General features: G+C 58.8%; 1 protein-coding gene across 2 annotated transcripts in view; it reads left to right on the forward strand.

Moving 5' to 3' along the window:
• Positions 1-16,953, forward strand: part of ADAP1 (ArfGAP with dual PH domains 1) — a 44,340-nt gene that overhangs the window by 15,394 nt on the left and 11,993 nt on the right. For both annotated transcript variants that reach the window (XM_081297478.1, XM_081297479.1), the window contains exons 3-4: positions 4,444-4,535; positions 11,063-11,145. In XM_081297478.1, coding sequence (XP_081153604.1) covers positions 4,444-4,535; positions 11,063-11,145 — 175 coding nt within the window. The remainder of the gene's footprint in view (positions 1-4,443; positions 4,536-11,062; positions 11,146-16,953) is intronic.

Here is a 16,953-nt window from a genome sequence, read left to right on the forward strand (position 1 = left end):
CATAGGTGTGCGCCTCTCCTCTTTTCTTCACATTTCGTGCATGGTTCTCTTTTTAACTTTATATTCTTCTATAACATGTTTCCACTTCATATTTCTTTCTTTCTTTTTTTTTCAATACTGGGGATGGAACCTGGTGCCTCCTGCATGCTAGGCAGGCACTCCACTGCTGAGCCACACCCCAGCCCTAGAACGTCTTTTTAAACAAACATCTCACTGACTAAATTCACGTACCAGACAATTCGTCCACTTGGAGCGCACGGCTCAGTGGTTTTAACGTATTCTGAGTTGTGCCGCCAACATCCCAGCCGATTTTAGACATCTTCATCACCTCAGAAACATACCCCTTTTCTTTTGGGTGTGACGACCTCCCGAGCCCTAAGCAGCCTCTCTATAGATCTGCCTATTTTGGATATTTGACAAAAATAGAATCGCATGCCAGGAGGCCTTCAATGCCAGGCCCTCCGTGTTCCGCTGTGTTGGTGCCACGCTCCCTCCTGTGGCTGATGTTCCATTGTATGGATGCCCACAGCATGTTGGTCCAACCCCCGAGGGACCCTGGCTGGCTCCACCTGTTTAGTGTTTTATTTATTGTTTTGGTTTTTTTTTTTTTTGTACCAGGGATTGAAGTCAGGGGCGCTTTACCCCTGAGCCACATCCCAGACATTTAACAAAAAAAAAAAAAATATATATATATATATATTTTGAGACAGGGTCTCACCAAGTTGCTTAGAGTCTCACTAAGTAGCTGGGGCTGACCTTGAACTTGAGATCTTCCTGCCTCAGCCTCTCAAGCTGCTGGGATCACAGGCGTGCACCATCGTGCCTGGCTTGTTCAGTATATTTTAACAACTTGGTAGCATTTGCACATGTCACACATCCAACAGCTTCAGCAGGGCATGAGTGGGACACAAGCCCCTCCTGCCCTTGACTCCAGCCTCCCCCAACCCCTGGAGACAACCAGGGCCAGGGTTTTGTGCATCTTTCTGGGACACCATCCTTTATGGGTACAAGTGTGTGTGCATCTTATAATCAGTACTGGGGACCTTCTTATCCAGTCCATGGTTGTGACATTGTCCCTCAAGTGGGTGAACCACAAGTTCCTCACCCATCGCCGCTCCGCCCCCGGCCGCCCCCACAGACATTCAGGTTGTTTCCAATCTTTCTCTGCCGTGACGTTTGGGTAGATGAACTGCCTCATTGTGTGCATTGTGTGGGTGACTCTGCGTGTGTGGGAATGGAGAGGGGGGAGGGAGGGCCTAAATTCCTAGTGGTGGAAGTTCAAGGTCAAAGGTCACATAGCTTGGTATTTGGGAGGGGTTTTGCCCCACCGCACCTTGGCTAGGTACACGCCCCACCCAGCGTGAGTGTGGCCACCCCTGCCCACAGGTGGCCCCTGGTGGCTTTTGTGCTAATGGGATAGTGCAGAGGCTCTCGGGGCGGGTCTGAACTTGGGATTTCTTATCTTGCGAGGAAGGGACCCTCAGAGATGCTTCCCCTCAGGACCGTTCTTCCCACCCGTCTCATCTTGGCTGTGTCCCTCATCTTGGTTTCTTTTCACCCTCTGAGAAATGTGTGGAAAACCGTGTTTTCGGGGTTTTCTTTCAGCGTTGCTCATGGTGGTTTTAGTGTGGAAATTTTTCTCCGTTGACCTTAGTCAAACCGATCCTTTTCTTTTGTGGTTTGAGGGTTTATCGCACACTTCGCGAGGCACACCCAGTCCCAGCGTTATTGTTTAATAGCACCTCTGCTGAGATCTCATCCACACACTTCCAATTCATCATGGTGAGGTGGACAGGTCAAGAGTGGCCTCTGCGCTGGGCAGCCCTGACCACCATCTAATTCCAGAGCACTTCCCTACCCCACAGCAGAGCCCCATGTCCCACCCCTCCCCAGCGGGACAGACCCGCCCAGGCTCCAGGTCTGCCTGTCCTGGCCACTGCCTGTGCCTGCCCGGCTCACATGCAGCGAGGGCCTTTGAGTCTGGCGGGGGTCCCTGAGCTCACCACGTTGGCCCTTATCAGGACTCACAATGGCACCACCATGAGCGTTTGGGCCACAGTCTGTCCAGTGGCCAGTTGATGGGACCTGGGTTGTTTCCATATTCTGCTATTTTGAGTATATTGCCAGGAGCACATCTCCTCTCCCCGGAGTGAGATGAGTCAGCTGGTCCTCTGGGGGACACTGTCCAGCTCACATGCTCACCTGCAGCCCAGGAGGCTGGAGAGTCTCACATTGCCAGGTCCTGCTGGGGTCACAGCCATCTTTGTGGTGAGGGTGTGGCTCACCGCGGCTTTGACTGGCATCTCCTTGGTGAGTGGTGCTGGCCCCGCGCCTTCCCATGTGCTGACCGGCCAGCTGTGGGTCTTCTTTGGATCAACGTCCATTCACATTCTTTACCAGGGAAAGATTTAATATTTATTTTTTAGTTTCTCGGCAGACACAACATCTTTATTTGTATGTGGTGCTGAGGATCGAACCCAGGCTGCATGCACGCCAGACAAGCACGCTACTGCTTGAGCCACATCCCCAGCCCTATTTTTTATTTTTGAGGAGACATTTACATCATAAAATTAACTATATTATTATTATCATTAATATAGAGAGTACTGGGAATGGAACTGGGATGCTCAGCCCATGTGAACCACACCCCCAGCCCTTTCTTTTCTATTTTTATTTAATTTATATTTATTTAATTTGGACCTGGGGATTGAACCCAGGGGTGCTTTACCACTAAGCCACAGTCCCAGCCCCTTTATTTTGTATTTTGAGATAGGGTTTCATTACGTTGCATAAGGCCTCGATAAATTACTGAGTCTGGCTTTGAATTTGCGATCCTCTTGCCTCAGCCTCCCAAGCCGCTGGGATTACAGGCGTGCACCACTGCCACCGTGCCCAGCTCACTTTTTATTTTGAGACAGGATCTCGCTAAGTTGCTGAGGCTGGCCTGGAAGTTGTAGTCCTCCTGCTTCGCTTCCTGAGTGGCCGGGATTCCAGGCCAGGCTGCTTGTTAATTTTTAAAATAAACTTTAGAATCATTGCTAGCTTGGAAATTTTCAATTCCTACTTTTTGGGTGAATTGTATAAAATAATACATAGACTAACAGAGGAGAGGAGGGCTTTCCATCTTCCCAGGTCTTTGTTCAAAGTTTCTCCTTCATCCTTTAAGAACGGGGTGCTTGGAGCCCACCTGTAATCCCAGTGATGTGGGAGGCTGAGGCAGGAGCGTTGCAAGTTCAGGGCCCCCCCGGGACGACTTAGCAAGACCCTGTTTCTAAATGAAAATAAAAGGTCTGGAGGTGTTGCTTAGTGGTTAACACTTGCCTAGCATGTGTGAGACCCTGGGTTCTATTCCCAGCATTGCAACAATAACAAAAGAGAAGAAGAAGGGAGAGGGAGGGGGTGGGAGAGGGGATGGGGGAGGGGGAGGAAGGGGAGGAGGAGAAAAGAAAAAAGAAGAAAAAAAGAGCATGTGATTTTTTTTTCCAGAAACTTTGCACCTATTTTCTTTTTTTTCTTTCTTTCTTTTTTTTTTTTAAAGAGAGAGTGAGAGAGGAGAGAGAGAGAGAGAGAATTTTTAATATTTATTTTTTAGTTCTCGGCGGACACAACATCTTCGTTGGTATGTGGTGCTGAGGATCGAACCCGGGTTGCACGCATGCCAGGCGAGCGCGCTACCGCTTGAGCCACATCCCCAGCCCCATTTTTGCACCTATTTTCCTGAGCTGCACCTTGGGCATTTTCTCAATGGTTAGCTGAGTGGACAGCTCTGATATCCATATAGCTCCCTAAAGAACTGACATTTCATTAAAAAAAAAAAAGCCTTGGACTTCAGAATTTTCATGTGGTACTGGCCTGTCGTGGGCTGGTCTCATTGTCTGTGATTTCCTTTAGTTGATCCCTCTGATCCTTCATGTTCATGACCACATGGTCCTGAGACCACAGTGACCCCTTGAGGACAGGACTTTTGTCTATGTGTACCTGGAGGCCATATCCATATCCCAGGAGGGTCCTCCATCAGCCTCAGCTCTGAAGGCCACAGAAGCTTCCCTGTGACTTGGAGCAGACCCACCCTTGTCCTCCAGACCACTGTGGACTGTGGTCTGGACCTTGCCTTTGGTTTCTGGTCTGGACCTTGGCTAGTAGAGATGGGGCATCTCTGCACCCGGCCTGCAGGAGGCTGTGGGCTTCAAACTGAGTGACGTGTCTGTGGAGTCAGGGCCATCAGGAGGGGGCTCTGCTCTCGGCTACCCTGGCTGGGCCGTTCTTCAGGAAGCTCCTCCATGGGCCATGGAAAGTAGTCTCTTCCCTCCACACTCAGACAGTGCCTGGGACAGGAGGGCCATGGAGTTCCCGTCCCCTTGCCGGCCAAGCCCTCGGTGCCTGGGGTCAGCCTGCCCCTGACCTGGGACTCCAGGGCGCTGACCCTGGCCCCCTCTCTTGCAGTTCATGGCGTCCCATGGGAATGAAGCCGCCAGAGTCACCTTCGAGTCCAAAGTCCCGTCTTTCTACTACCGGCCCACGTTCTCCGACTGCCAGTGAGTACTGGGCCTGGTCAGGGCCTCTGGTCAACAGCCTGGGCCCCGCGGGCGGGGGGGGGCGCGCAGGGAGGATCCAGAGTCTGGGGGAAGGTCAGCCATGCCCGGGTCCCATTGCCCAGCAGAGAGGCCCTCGGCCCACGAGAGCATGTCCCCGTCCCTGTGCTGCTTGGTCCCTGGGCCTCATCTCCTTTCTGGGCTGGGACTGGGTCCTGAGCAGGTTGGAGGGAGCCAACCAGCCAAGGTCCAGACCCCTTTTTCTGGCTTGGGTTCCTGGTATGGTGGATGGATGGTGGAGGGCGGGCAGGGCTCAGTCAATCTGGGTGGGCCACGGCAGGGCCTTCTCCTCGGGGGTCTCAGGGGGTCTCTCGATGCCACTGGCATGGGTGTGGCTCTCAGGGGCCCCCTGCGACCACTCACCTACCTCCCTGAGCCTCAGGCTCCACATCTGTCCAGCCAGCGGGAGCCGTGAGGAGGTGACAGCTTCAACTGTACCAGTGCCCTCCTCTTGCCCCACCCAGGGAGGGACAGTGTGGCCCGCTAGCCTCATCCAGGTCCCCAGGCCTGCTTGTCCAGCTGGGTCTTCCCTTTCCCACACCCACCTTGCGCCTTCTGCCTCACCCTGACCTTTGGCCTGCTGTTCCCTACCTGGAGTGTCCTCCTGGCTCTGCCTGGCCCTGACCAGCGCCTCGAACTGGCTCTGATTGGCTGCCACTGCATCCTGGGGTCCCCGCCCTCCCTTGAGCTGGGTGGGGCCGAGCACCTCCCTGGTTCTCCTGTGGCCTTGCCCAGTTGGTCAGGGGCAGGGCCTCAGGGGTCTGGGGCTGAGGAAACTGGGCCCAGCACCACGAGCTGCTGTATCTGTGAGGCACAGGAGGCCCTCCCTACTCCAGGCATCTCCTGAGGCTGGATGTCCCCTGCTGAGAGCTCCTGGCCCACCTCCCTTCCTGTCCCTGCCCTGGTGGGGAAGTGTCGGTGTCCAGTAGGACACCCATGTCCCCTTGTCTTCCCAAGGCAGGAAGGGTCCCTGGGTCAGCTGGAGCCCCTCCCCTGCTGGCCACAGGTTGGGGCAAAGGACCCCCTCCTAACTCAGTACTTCCCCTCGCCCCACCCCCACCCCCGTACCAGGGATGGAACTCAGGGGCGTTAACCACTGAGCCACATCCCAGCCGTTTGTCATATTTTATTTAGAGACGGGGTCTCACTGAGTTGCTGAGGCTGGCTCTGAACTCACCATCTTCCTGCCTCAGCCTCCTGGGATGACAAGGGGGCCTGGGCCTAACTGGGTACTTCTGAGGCCCAGGGTCCTGAGTACACTTCCCAGAGGACACAGAACTGGGGATCCCAGCCCAGATATCTTCATTACAGTCAGGGGGTCACCCGACAGGGATGACAGGGGGCAGGCTGGCAGGTGGGAGGGCCGGTTGGTGCTCAGAAGTGCACACTGGCCGAGTTGCCTCACTTCCTGGAACTTGCCCTTTGTTGGAAAAGGAGTCAGTACCGGGCCCTGCGCCCCCCACCCCCAGGCTGCCGTGAGACCCCGCTCTCCAGGTCCCGTTGTTGGATTCAGTTCTGCACAGCTGAGCCCCACCCAGCCTCCTGTTTGCTCAGCGTTTTTCTCTGGTTGACTTCTCCATGACCCCAAACTCTTGGACCCACCCACAGGGACACCTGCGGAATCGCAGGCGGGGTGCAGGCTCATGTGTTCCCTGACACCCCTTAGAGGGATGTCCCCAAACGTCTGGGCCCCAGGTTCCCCAGTGGGGTTCCCAGGGTGCTGCTGCCCCAGTGGGTTGGGGTTAGGGGTCAGCAGGCCAGGGCCTCCCCTGCTGCCCTGGTCTGTCCCTCAGGAGTTATCCCTGGGGTGCCATGGACCCGTATCAGGGTCCTGTTGGGGTGGATCCCAGCACAGCGAGTTGGGAGGGGACTCTCATGGGATCTGCCGGGAATGTAGGGGTGCGGGTGGGAGGGGGTGGGTTTCCTGGCTGTAATCCCAGCCCACCCTTGTTTGTGGTCAGGGCCTGTTTGGGGCCTTGTTAGGGCAGGAGGAGCTGGGGGCGTGTCCTGGCGGCAGGTGACTTGGTGTCTGGTGTTGTGTTTGTGATTGATACCGGGTCACCATGTGCCAGGCCCCGCCAGGCTCTTGGCAGGTATTTGTGAGTTTCACTGGGGCCTGGGAGGCAGGTCCTGTTGGGACCCCGTCAGAGAGAAGGCAAGCCGGCAGCTCAGCCTGATTCTTCAGGGGACACCTGCAGGAGCCACCTCTCCCCAGCCCTCACGCTCACAGGGAAATCTGCCACCTAGGTCCTGCTGGGTCCTCAGTGTGAGCCAGGAGCCCAGACTGTGAGCAGCTATTTTGAGCATGATTTTGTCACCCGGAGGCTGCTTGGTGGCTAGGTTATTTGCATGTGTGCCTCAGGCGCCCCCTGGCGACAGGGGAAGCCCCTCCACTTCCTCCTCCTTGGGCTGTGTTTAGCTCTGGGGCCTTTTCAGGGACCCAGGGTCCTAGGCAGGGTCTCTGGGGCTGACACTTCCCCAAGAGGCTGTGTGAAACCCTGTGTAAACTGTGGAGTGCTGTAACGTGGACGGAACGGAGTGGAACGTGCTGTGTGAACCGTGGAGGGGCAGGAGGTGGGGATGTTTGCAGCGTGCTGGAGGAAGTGGTGGGAGGAGCTCTGTCAACTGTAAGGTGACACGGAGCCCTGGAAAGCCGGAGGGGGAATTCCTGTGTCAACTGTAGGTGCCGAGGAACTGGAAGCGGCCCTGTGTCCTCTGGTGTCACCAGGCGGGTATAGGAAGGCCCCAGCCTGCTAGGGTTCTTGGCCCCTGAGTCCCCAGACCTTGTCAGAGCCCGTGTCCAGGACAGCCTCACAGGTAGGGCCCCGCCAGGATAGTGAGCCTGAGGTGGTCCCTGCCCACTGCCATGGCTGCAGGTTTGGCTTCTGTACCTTGTGGCTCTGGGGGGCCCAGCCAGTGCCTCCCATTCTGGGGGTTTGTGGGTGCTGTTCCTCCGGCCTGCCCCAGGCTGTGGCACTCAGGCCACCCTCAGCTTCATGGAAACGGTGCTGTACCAAATGGTAGGCCCAGGTGACCCAGCATAGTGAGGACCCCGGGAGGCTTGGTGTTTCCCTCTGTCCCCTGGAGCCCATAGCCCCCGACAGGTCAGGGTGGAGGTTTGTGCCCGGCTAAGCACTGTTCAGGTGCCTCGGTGGCATCTTTGCAGACATACAGAGCATCAGCAGGGACACTGGGAAGGACAAACAATTCTGGGAATCCCAGGATTCAAACCCTGCCGCCATGGCTTCCCAGTGTCTGTTGACCGTCACCTCCAGGCAGGACAGGCGCCGCATGGCTTCCAGAGGCCCGTGTTCCCCAGCACAGGACGGGCTGTTGGCCCCTGCCCAGGGCTGTCAGGAGGAGGTGTCTCAGGTCAGCGGCTTCCCTCCCTCCTTTCTGAAGTGTGGAGCCACAGGAGATCTGAGGGTCCCAGGTGTGTCGTCCTTGGTGGCGGGAAGGCCATGACTTAGCCGAGACCAGCAGGACGCCCTGTAGGGCCCCCAGGCTCTCCTGACAGGGAGTCTGCTGAGCTGCTTCCCTATGGGCGGGAGGCCTGCGCAGCTCTGGGGCTGAGCACCAGTGCTGGCCTCTCCTCTCTGCGGAGGCTCCAGGGCACCACAGATGGGCAGGTGTCCCCTCCAACTTGCCTGCTCTGTCCTGGCTCCCCAGGGCCACTCACAGAGCACCAAAGACCAGTCCCCAGAACCTGGTACGGCTCTGGAGGCTGCAGGTACAGGCGGAGGCTGGCTCCTCCTGAGGCCAAGGTGGCCCCCTTTTTGTGATGTCCCCATGTGGTTGCCCCTCTTGTGTGTCTGGGTCCAAATTTCCCCTTTTAGGACTCTAGTTCTATTGGATGAGGGATCAACAGCGGCAGCATGACCTCATCTTAATTTGACAAATCTGCACTCACCTTTTTCCAAATAAGGCTGCCTCTGAGGTTCGGGGGTTAGGACTCCAGCTTCAGAACTTGAGGGGAGGAAGGCGGTTCAGCCCAGAGCGGCCTCAGAGTTTACCCGGTGTCTGGGGTCTGTGAGTGGCAGGGGTCCATGGGCTTGGGTCACTGTCTTTGTCCCCAAAATACAAAGGAAGAACAGAAGCCACCTGGGGGGGTGCCGAGAGTCGAGGGTGAGCTGGGGGGAGGAGGAGACTTTTAGAAGAGGCACAGCCTGGCCTTTCCCACCTCGGGCAGGGTTTTATGATGTCCTAAATCCACAGCACTGAGGGAGAAGGATCCTCACCCACGTAAGCAGTGGGGAGGGGGATGCTGGAGCAGCAGGGGACCCAGAGCCTGGCAGCAGGGGACCAAGGGTGTGCACAGCCAGCAGCCAACCCTGATGCACAGGAGGATTGTGGGGGTGGGGGTCCTAGGGAAGGAGTCACCCCAAGCACCTGCCCAACCCTCAGTCCCCCTTGCTCTGGCCCAGCCGTGACCCAGCCCAGAGTCTGCTGCAGGTTGAGGTGACCCATCCCCACCCCAGGGACTGAGTCGTGGGGGGCTGTGCAGCCTGGGTTCCGATTTCCCTAACACAGGATTGACCCCAAGGAATGGGTGGGCAGGGACCTTTGGAGCCTTAGGCTGGGGCTCCGTTCTGGCCCCCCAGGTGCCGTCTGCCTACTGCCTCATCACCGGCCCTGGGCTGTGAGGGTGAAGGATCTGTCCATACCAGTTCTCCCAATGCAGAGAGCCTCAGGGGCCAAGGCCAGAACCCCAGGGGAGGCAGGCCCAGCTGGGCACCTGGCTCTCCTGGACTGGGGCCCATGGTGATGGGCACAAGACCCTGAGATCCTGCAACGGCTGTTTGTGATGTTTCAAAGCGCCCCCCCCATAGCTGCCCCTCGCACAGCATGGGGTCTCCTGTCGCACACCCCCAGGTTAAGTGCTGGGGTCAGCAGGGGAGCTGGCTCCCTGGCTAGGCCCCCTCAGGGCTGAATGTGACCTGCCATGCTGCCTCCAGTCCTGACCCAGGGCACCTGTGCAGGCTGGCGTGTAGAGAGGGCCTCTGCAGATGTCTTCAGGCTGAGTGAGGTCATCCTGCCATCGGTGGGCCTGGCTGGTGTCCCCGTGAGAGGAAGGAGAGGGCCACTGAGAGACACAGGGGAGGAGGCCTCGTGACAACAGAGACAGAGCACAAGGCAAGGAAGGTCTAGGAGCACAAGTGTCCTAGGCACTTCCACACCCTGACCTTGGACTTCAGGCCCCTGACCATAGGGAGTGTATTCCTGCTATTTTAAGCCCCCCAGTTTGGGGTAGTTTGTTATGGCAACTGAGGACCTCCTCCACCCCCAGAGACACCGTAGAAGTGGGCTGCAGCCAGAGACACCAGGGGTCCCCATGGACAGGGATGTGACTCCCCGCTTCAAGGCTGACTCCGGGACCCCCCATGTGAACCCAGGTTTCCTAGTCTGTTCCATGTAGTTGACCGGAAATGGAAAAACCCCAAACCTGAGGCCCCTGGCCCCGCCTGGCCTGGAATGTAATGGTTTGACCTCACGTGTGTCAGGAGAGGCAGAGACACCGTGGTGGCCACACAGGGACAGGAAGGCCCTGGCTCACCTGCCGTGGTGGCCACCTCCACCCCGCTCCGCCCTTGGCAGCCTTTCTTCAGTCTCGGCCCTGATTGGTCCCTAGGGACTCCCAGCTGGCCAGGGGGCATCTGTGTCTCCAGTGAGCTGCTGTCAGGGACCGAGAGCCACCTGCAAGCTCTGGGCAGGGAGGCCACATCCCCAGTCTGAGCAGCGAGGCCGGGGAGAGGCAGGGAGGGCCCAGGCCTCTGGCTGCGGGCTCTGTTGTCCTGAACACAACCCTGATGGGTGGAGGCTGGACCAAGGCAGGAAGGAGACGGGACCTGGTTGGCCTCCCACCAGGAAGTGCCACCACTCGGGGACTCAGAGGTGGACACACAGAGAAATCACATAATGAGTGAGCCTCCTGCCAGTGTGGCTGCTGCAGAGTGTCATGGGGCAGGGAGGGCTGTGGCCTGAAGACTGAGGAGGGGCTCAGGGGGTGGGACAGCCCCACAGGTGGGAGTTGAGGCCCTGGAGGGGCGGAGCTGGGGGAGCTGAGGCCAAGCCCTGGGGGCTTGCAGAAGAGCATGCTGTCCCTGAAGGACCCTGGAGGGGGCTGAGCACAGGGCTCAGGTCCCTCACCTGATGACCTGGCTGCACAGGGAGACCAGGACCTGGGGCAGCAGGGGACCAAGAAGAGTCACCTCCAGGGCAGGGCAGGGTGAGGCCGGGCCATCAGGATCCACTAATGTGGTGGAGGGAAGAGGAACAAGGGACCAACCTCCACCTAAGCACCTCTCCTCAGGTGGGGCCACCAGCACATGCCCACCTCTGGAGCTTCTGACCCACTGGTTACTTCCGGGGCCTTGGCCCAGGCTGGCCCCGAGTCTGGAGCCTCTCAGGAAGGGCTCTCTCCACCGCAGGGTGGGATCAGGGCCCCGGCTGAGTCCCCTCCTGTCTCCCAGGCTCCTGCGAGAGCAGTGGATCCGAGCCAAGTACGAGCGGCAGGAATTCATCATCCCCGAGAAGCAGGAGCCGTACTCTGCAGGTGAGCTGCCCGGCCTCTGGGTCTGGGCCTCCGTCTCTGCCCCCCTCCCCAGAGCACCATGAGGATCTTGTTCTGGTAACCGGCTCATTGGCTGGAGCCTGCGGCGTCCTGACGTGCTTTGCTTTACAGCATGGAGCTGAATCCCCTCTGTGTGTGGTGCCCGTGAGGGCCACAGGCTGGTTGCCCATTCCTCTGAAGGGGCCACAGGAGGGCTGTGGGCCGGGGCCCCCAATCCTGGCCTCAGTCTCATCACATAGTAGGTGGCCCTGGCTTCAGGCCACACCCTCCGCAGGTGGCCCTGCAGCTGTGAACATCATGCATCTCATTTAAAACCCCAAGTGCTGCTAGCTGTGGTGGCGCACACCTGTAATCCCAGAGGCTCGGGAGGCTGAGACAGAGGATCGCGAGTTCAAAGCCAGCCTCAGCCAAGTGAGGCCCTAAGCAACTCAGGGAGACCCTGTCTCTAAATAAAATACAAAATAGGGCTGGGGATGGGGCTCAGTGGTCAGGTGCCCTTGAGTTCAATCCCTGGTACCCAAATAAATAAATAAGTAAAACACCGGGTGCCCCAGTAGGTCCCCAGCCTGGATGTGCAGGGCTTCCTCCTGCTCACTATTCTATGTGTGGTGGGTGGGCTGACAGCTGTTTCCCCAGGGCAGGGGAGGTAGTTCCACGCCACTCCAGGGGAGGACCCTTCAGAAGCCCAGTCTCCAGGGCTTCTGGAGAAGCTGGGCCTCTGCTGGACAGCTGGCCCCTGGGCCGGGCTGGCAGGCGGGTACCACCCAACTGAGACCTGCACATCCCAAGCCCTGGCTTTGTAAGCCTCCCCCGTCTCCTGTGCCTGCAGTTGACAGAGGGGCAGCCAAGGCAAGAAAGGGCAGCTGTGGGCCTGGTTTTGACATAGCCAACATCCGGTGGGTTCTAGAAGGCTGAACCGAGAGCAGCAAGAGCTGTCTGGAGATGCCAGGTCCCTTCTGTGCGGAGACAGAGCCCTGGGCAGGCCTCACCTTTGACACCTTTGACACAGCACTGCCCTGCTGCCAGCGCCATGTCCACCTCGCATCCAAGACAGGCAGCCCCCAGCTGCGGGGCACAGGCTGCTGTGAGACCCAGAGGCTCTGCTTCTCGGCATCTGCCCCAGAGATGGGGACTGAGCAAGTTCTTGGGCACAAATGTCCACAGCAGCCTCCTCCAGAAGTTGGGGGGGCAGCCCAGATGCCATCAGCCAACAAAGGGATGGGCAGTGTGGCCTTCTGCCCAGAGGGACATTGCTCAGCCACAATGGGGCGGGGGTGGGGTGGGGGGGACGGACATGGACCTTGTGATGCTGAGCCAGAGAAGCCAGACCTGAAAGCACGTGTCGTGTTCTGTTTTCGTGGTGCGTCCAGGGCAGGCCCCACAGGACGCGTCCAGGGCAGGCTCATCTCAAGGGGGAAGCAGGTCAGTAGTGGTGGTGCGTGTGAGTTCCTGCTCATGGGTGCCAGGCTCTCTTGCAGGGTGCTGGGGATGTTCTGGAACCAGCAGAGGTGGGGGGTGTTCAATGTCGTGAGTGGGCTAAAGGACTCTGTCCTCTGCTTCAAGACGATGTCTGAGGCGCTCAGTGAAAGAAGGATGGCTTCCATCTCTGCTTGGAGAGAGGACAGTGGCCTCGTGCCCAGGGCAGAGCCTGGAGCTGAGACGGCCGTGTGGCAGGTTCTGGAGGAGGACCCCACCCCATCACCAGACCCTCTGATTCAGTTACCGTCGGCCCCAGGTATCCAGTCCTGCCTCTTCTAGGGTCCCAGACTTCAGAGCAGATGCGATGAAGAGCAGTGGTCCCCTGTCCCACCTCAGCCCTGGGCGCTCCAGCCCACTGATGACGGAGCCCAGGAGGATCACCCAGAGCTCCTTGTCTTTGGCATAAGAACCTTAGCAATTTATCACAAAGTGGTGTATGACCTTGTGTCAGAGGCAGGTGCAGGCCGGGCTGATGTAACCATATCCCTGAATGTGATGTCTCTTCCTAGAACTCCCTTGTTGTAAGTGACAGAAAATCAACTGGGGAGGAGCAAATCTAGAAATGGATTGGCTCACATAATTGGGTCTAGCTTCAGGCTTAGCTTGATCTAGGGGTTTAAGTGGTGTTCTGTCAGGACTTGGTTTTAGGGTCACCACCTTCCAGTTGTGCTTCTCTGGCCTAGCACCAAACTGCTGAGGGCACCTTGACTCTAGCAGAGTTGGATTTCACATCCCTCTTGTTGGGGCTTCAAGGTAGAGGTGAGTGGAATGCACAGAGGGGCCAGGAACATCTTGGCTGGTCTGACTAGTCCAGGTTGTGTGATCCTGTCACTATAACCAGGGTGACAGAGGGCCCTGGGTTGTATGCTTGCCTCTGGAACCACAGTGGTCTTCCTGAGAAGAAGTGGGGTCCAGGTTCCAGAAGTGGGGTGCATGCTGGCAACAAAATCAAGAGGTAGCACCCCAGCAGGTTGGAGGGTGAAGCATCCTGTGGGTGCATTTGGGGTGTCAGTTCCTGGTGCTTAGGTCACCAGGGACCTGGTCTCTCCCAGCTCATAAGCAGGGCTCAAGAAGTGGGGACACCACTGTAAGTCAGGAGGCCTCCCCAGGCCCAAGGATCCCCCGGAATCCCATTACTGACTTGAGACCGATGCCAGCTGTGGAGTGTTTGAGATGCAGCTAAAGGCACTCGCTGGGCCATTGGGCAGCAGAGGCCTCCCAGAGGACAGACTCCAGAGGCTCAGATATTCCAGGGTGCACACTGGCAGGGCGGAGCCTGGGCCTGGCATGGGCCTTGGTGGGCCACGGCTAAGCAGGAGATGTCCTGCCCGATCTAGTGAAGGCATCATGGTCTTCAGACCCGGGCTGGGATTTGCTCACGTAGGGCTGGCCATCTGAATGCATCTGTGTCCTGGCTGCACGGCCATTGCGGTGTTCATAGGGTGGGAGGGCAGGGGCCCTCTGGGCTAGGTGAGGGCTTGGGTGAGCACGTCATCTTTCTAAATGCAATTGTGAGGGGCAGAGTTCAGCTGAGCCCACGAGATTCCAGACACACCTGGAGCTTGGCTGGGGGGCACAGAGCAGGAGCGGGGGTAGGGCCGTCCACCCAGGGGAAGGATCCCACTGGCCAGGAGGAGCGAGCTGGAGGGAGACCTCATGGTCCCTTATTCCAGCCACTTCCTCCTCTGCCTCTGGGGCCATTGGCCCAGGAGGGATTGGGTGCGGCCCTCCCCAGATGAGAAATAGCTCTGACCCTGGAGGACTGTCGGGGGGCCTTCCTGTCCTTTCTGCAGCTGGTCTTCTCCCTCCCACCTTTGGCATCTCTGCCCGGGAGCTGCTCCCAGCATCGGCCCCCAAAGGGGCTCAGATCAGGCTCCCCTCGAGGAGGAAATAAGACCCTAGGACCCTCGGGTGCTGCCTGCACAGAGGGATGGATTACAGACCACCACAGGGACCCACCACATTTATATTCTCTCCCCTTAAAGCGTTGCCACCACAATGACGACACCGGGCCTGAACACTCCACCCTTGGGTGGCCCTTCCTGGCTGAACCCTGGGTGTGGGCAGGACCTGGGGTCATCAGTCCACCCTTCCTCCACTAAGCCACCCCCCACACAGCACCCCAGGGCCACATGGGAGGGACCAGGCCACGGGCCAGAGCTTGGACCTATGAAGCCCCAGTGGTGGGGAGCCGCTGGGGTCCCCTGGGATCCTGTGCTCAGGTCCCCCGAAGCCACCTCTGCCCCCCACCTGCTCTGGCAGAGTGTCTGCCTCTCCTGGCCATCTCTGCCAGCTGGGCTCAGAGTACGGAAGCCCCCGGCCACTGTCTCTGCTTGTGGGGTGCCATGCCCTGTGAGAGTCTCCCCACCTGTCTCTGGGGGCAGAGCAAGTGTCCGGGGACCACAGGCTGGTCCCGAGTCCTGCCCCCCAAACCCCAACCTGGAGCTCTGCTGGGTGGACGATAGGTCCCAAGTGCTCAGGTGGAGCCAGGGTCCCCCTCCAGATCCCCCTCTTCCTGCAGTGCCCAGGTGGGTGGAGTGGACGGGAGCCTCCCTGGGTGGGCAGGGAGCCCCTTCAGGCTGCCCCAGGAGATTCCCAGGCCCCTCTGGCTCCGCCCCTCATTTGCCACAGAGGACTTTCTCATGAGGGCAGGTGGGCCCCTCCCTGAGGCCATGGTGAAATGCAGAAGTCCCTCCCGGTGGAGAAAGGGGAAATGGGGTGAGGCCTGGGACTCTGCACCAAGAAGTGACCTCAGACCTGCCCTGGAATGAGCCAGAACTGTGGCTCCCAGGGCTGCTGCGGAGAGGACAGTTTCCACCAAGGGCCGGTGCAGGACTCAGTGGGCCAGAGCAGAGGAGCCACAGGCTCAGAGTGTCTTCCCCAAGGCTGGTCAGCAAGCAAAGGCCAGGTGGTGGGGGACATCCAGGAAGGGGGGGACCTGGATGCCCCTCACCGCAGGTTGACACTTAGTGGGGTCACGGGTGATGTGGGCACCTGGCCCAGTGCACTGAGAAGCCAGGTCCTGCAACATTCTTGTTGGAAAGGTGGAATCTCACTCTCACCTACTCAAAGAAACTGAAGGAAATGACGGACCCGCCCTCTGCCCTCGGGCAAGGTCATCCACTCCAGTCAAGCCCGAGAGTGGGGCGGGGAGAAACGCAGGAGGGACGCTGTGCGCCTGGCCAGTGGGTGCTGCAGCAGGAAGGCCCAGCGTCCAACTCGTGGTCCTGCGCTCAGAGTCCGGCAGCCAGCGCTTCAAAACAGTTTCCCCCTGGGGGAGACTTGTCCCCGGGCAGCCGCTGCCACCCCCTCCAGCCCTGGCGTCCAGCAGCTGCTCTGTCCCCGTGGGTTTTCCTGCTCGGGATGTTGCACATAAGCGGAATCGTGAGCCATGTGGCCGTCTGGGTTGGCTTGTCACAGGGCGCCGCTCGTCCTCGCTGTTGCATGGACTATTTTTTGCAACTTTCCTTGAAGTCTAAAATTAGTTCAAAAGAAGAAGTCAGCCGGGACTGGCTGTGCTGGGAGCCGGAGGTGCCCAACAGCGGGGTCTCCAGGTACCCTGGCGCCCACCAGCCCTGCGTCTTGTCCCCCACCCTGCGGGTCCCCATCTGGACCCTTCCCCCGGGGGGAACTCTGTGGAGGCAGAGACCAAGTGTCCCTTCCAGCTCGGATGTCCCCAGGGCCTGCTGGCCACCAGCACTCTTGGGTGTCTGGCTCTGCCCCCCACAGGAGTAGGGGGCAGGGCAGGCCTGGGGGCCCCCAGGCATATCCTCTCCTGGAGTGGGGTTTGGGAGTGGTCTCACTGTCCAGGGAGAGTGAGGGAAGGCAGGTCCCAGACCCAGGGTCAGGCAGGTGCTTGTGGCCCCCAACTTTGCCCGCTCATGAGGGAGCAGCTGGGAATGAGACCCCCGTCCCCAGGACACCTGGGGGGCTGAGAGTGCTCAGGAACAAGGGCCACTCCTGGCTCAGGGTGCTGAGGGAGCAGATGGGGCTCCTCGGGTGGGTGCAGGGGTGGGGAGCCTGCAAGCTCTCTTTGGTGACAGGCTTGTCCCCAGGTGTCAGCTGACTTGGCAGGCCCTCGCTTGTGTCTCAATGTCCTGGAGCCAGGGGCTTGGGACACTGGGGTACAGATCCCCTCACAGCAGCAGAGCCCTGTCCCCCCACCCTCTGAGTGGCCCTGCTTGTCCAGGGCCACTGGTGTGTGGGAAATGCCCAAGCCTTCCCAGTATGTGGAGATGTGGGGCATTATGGGTGTGTCCTCATGCCTGCCCCTCCCAGGCCCCTGCTCTTGGATTGACCCCGTGATAGCTG

The sequence above is a fragment of the Spermophilus citellus genome (assembly GCF_964194105.1).
Source record: "Spermophilus citellus genome assembly, chromosome: 6".
Classification (NCBI taxonomy): Eukaryota; Metazoa; Chordata; class Mammalia; order Rodentia; family Sciuridae; genus Spermophilus; species Spermophilus citellus.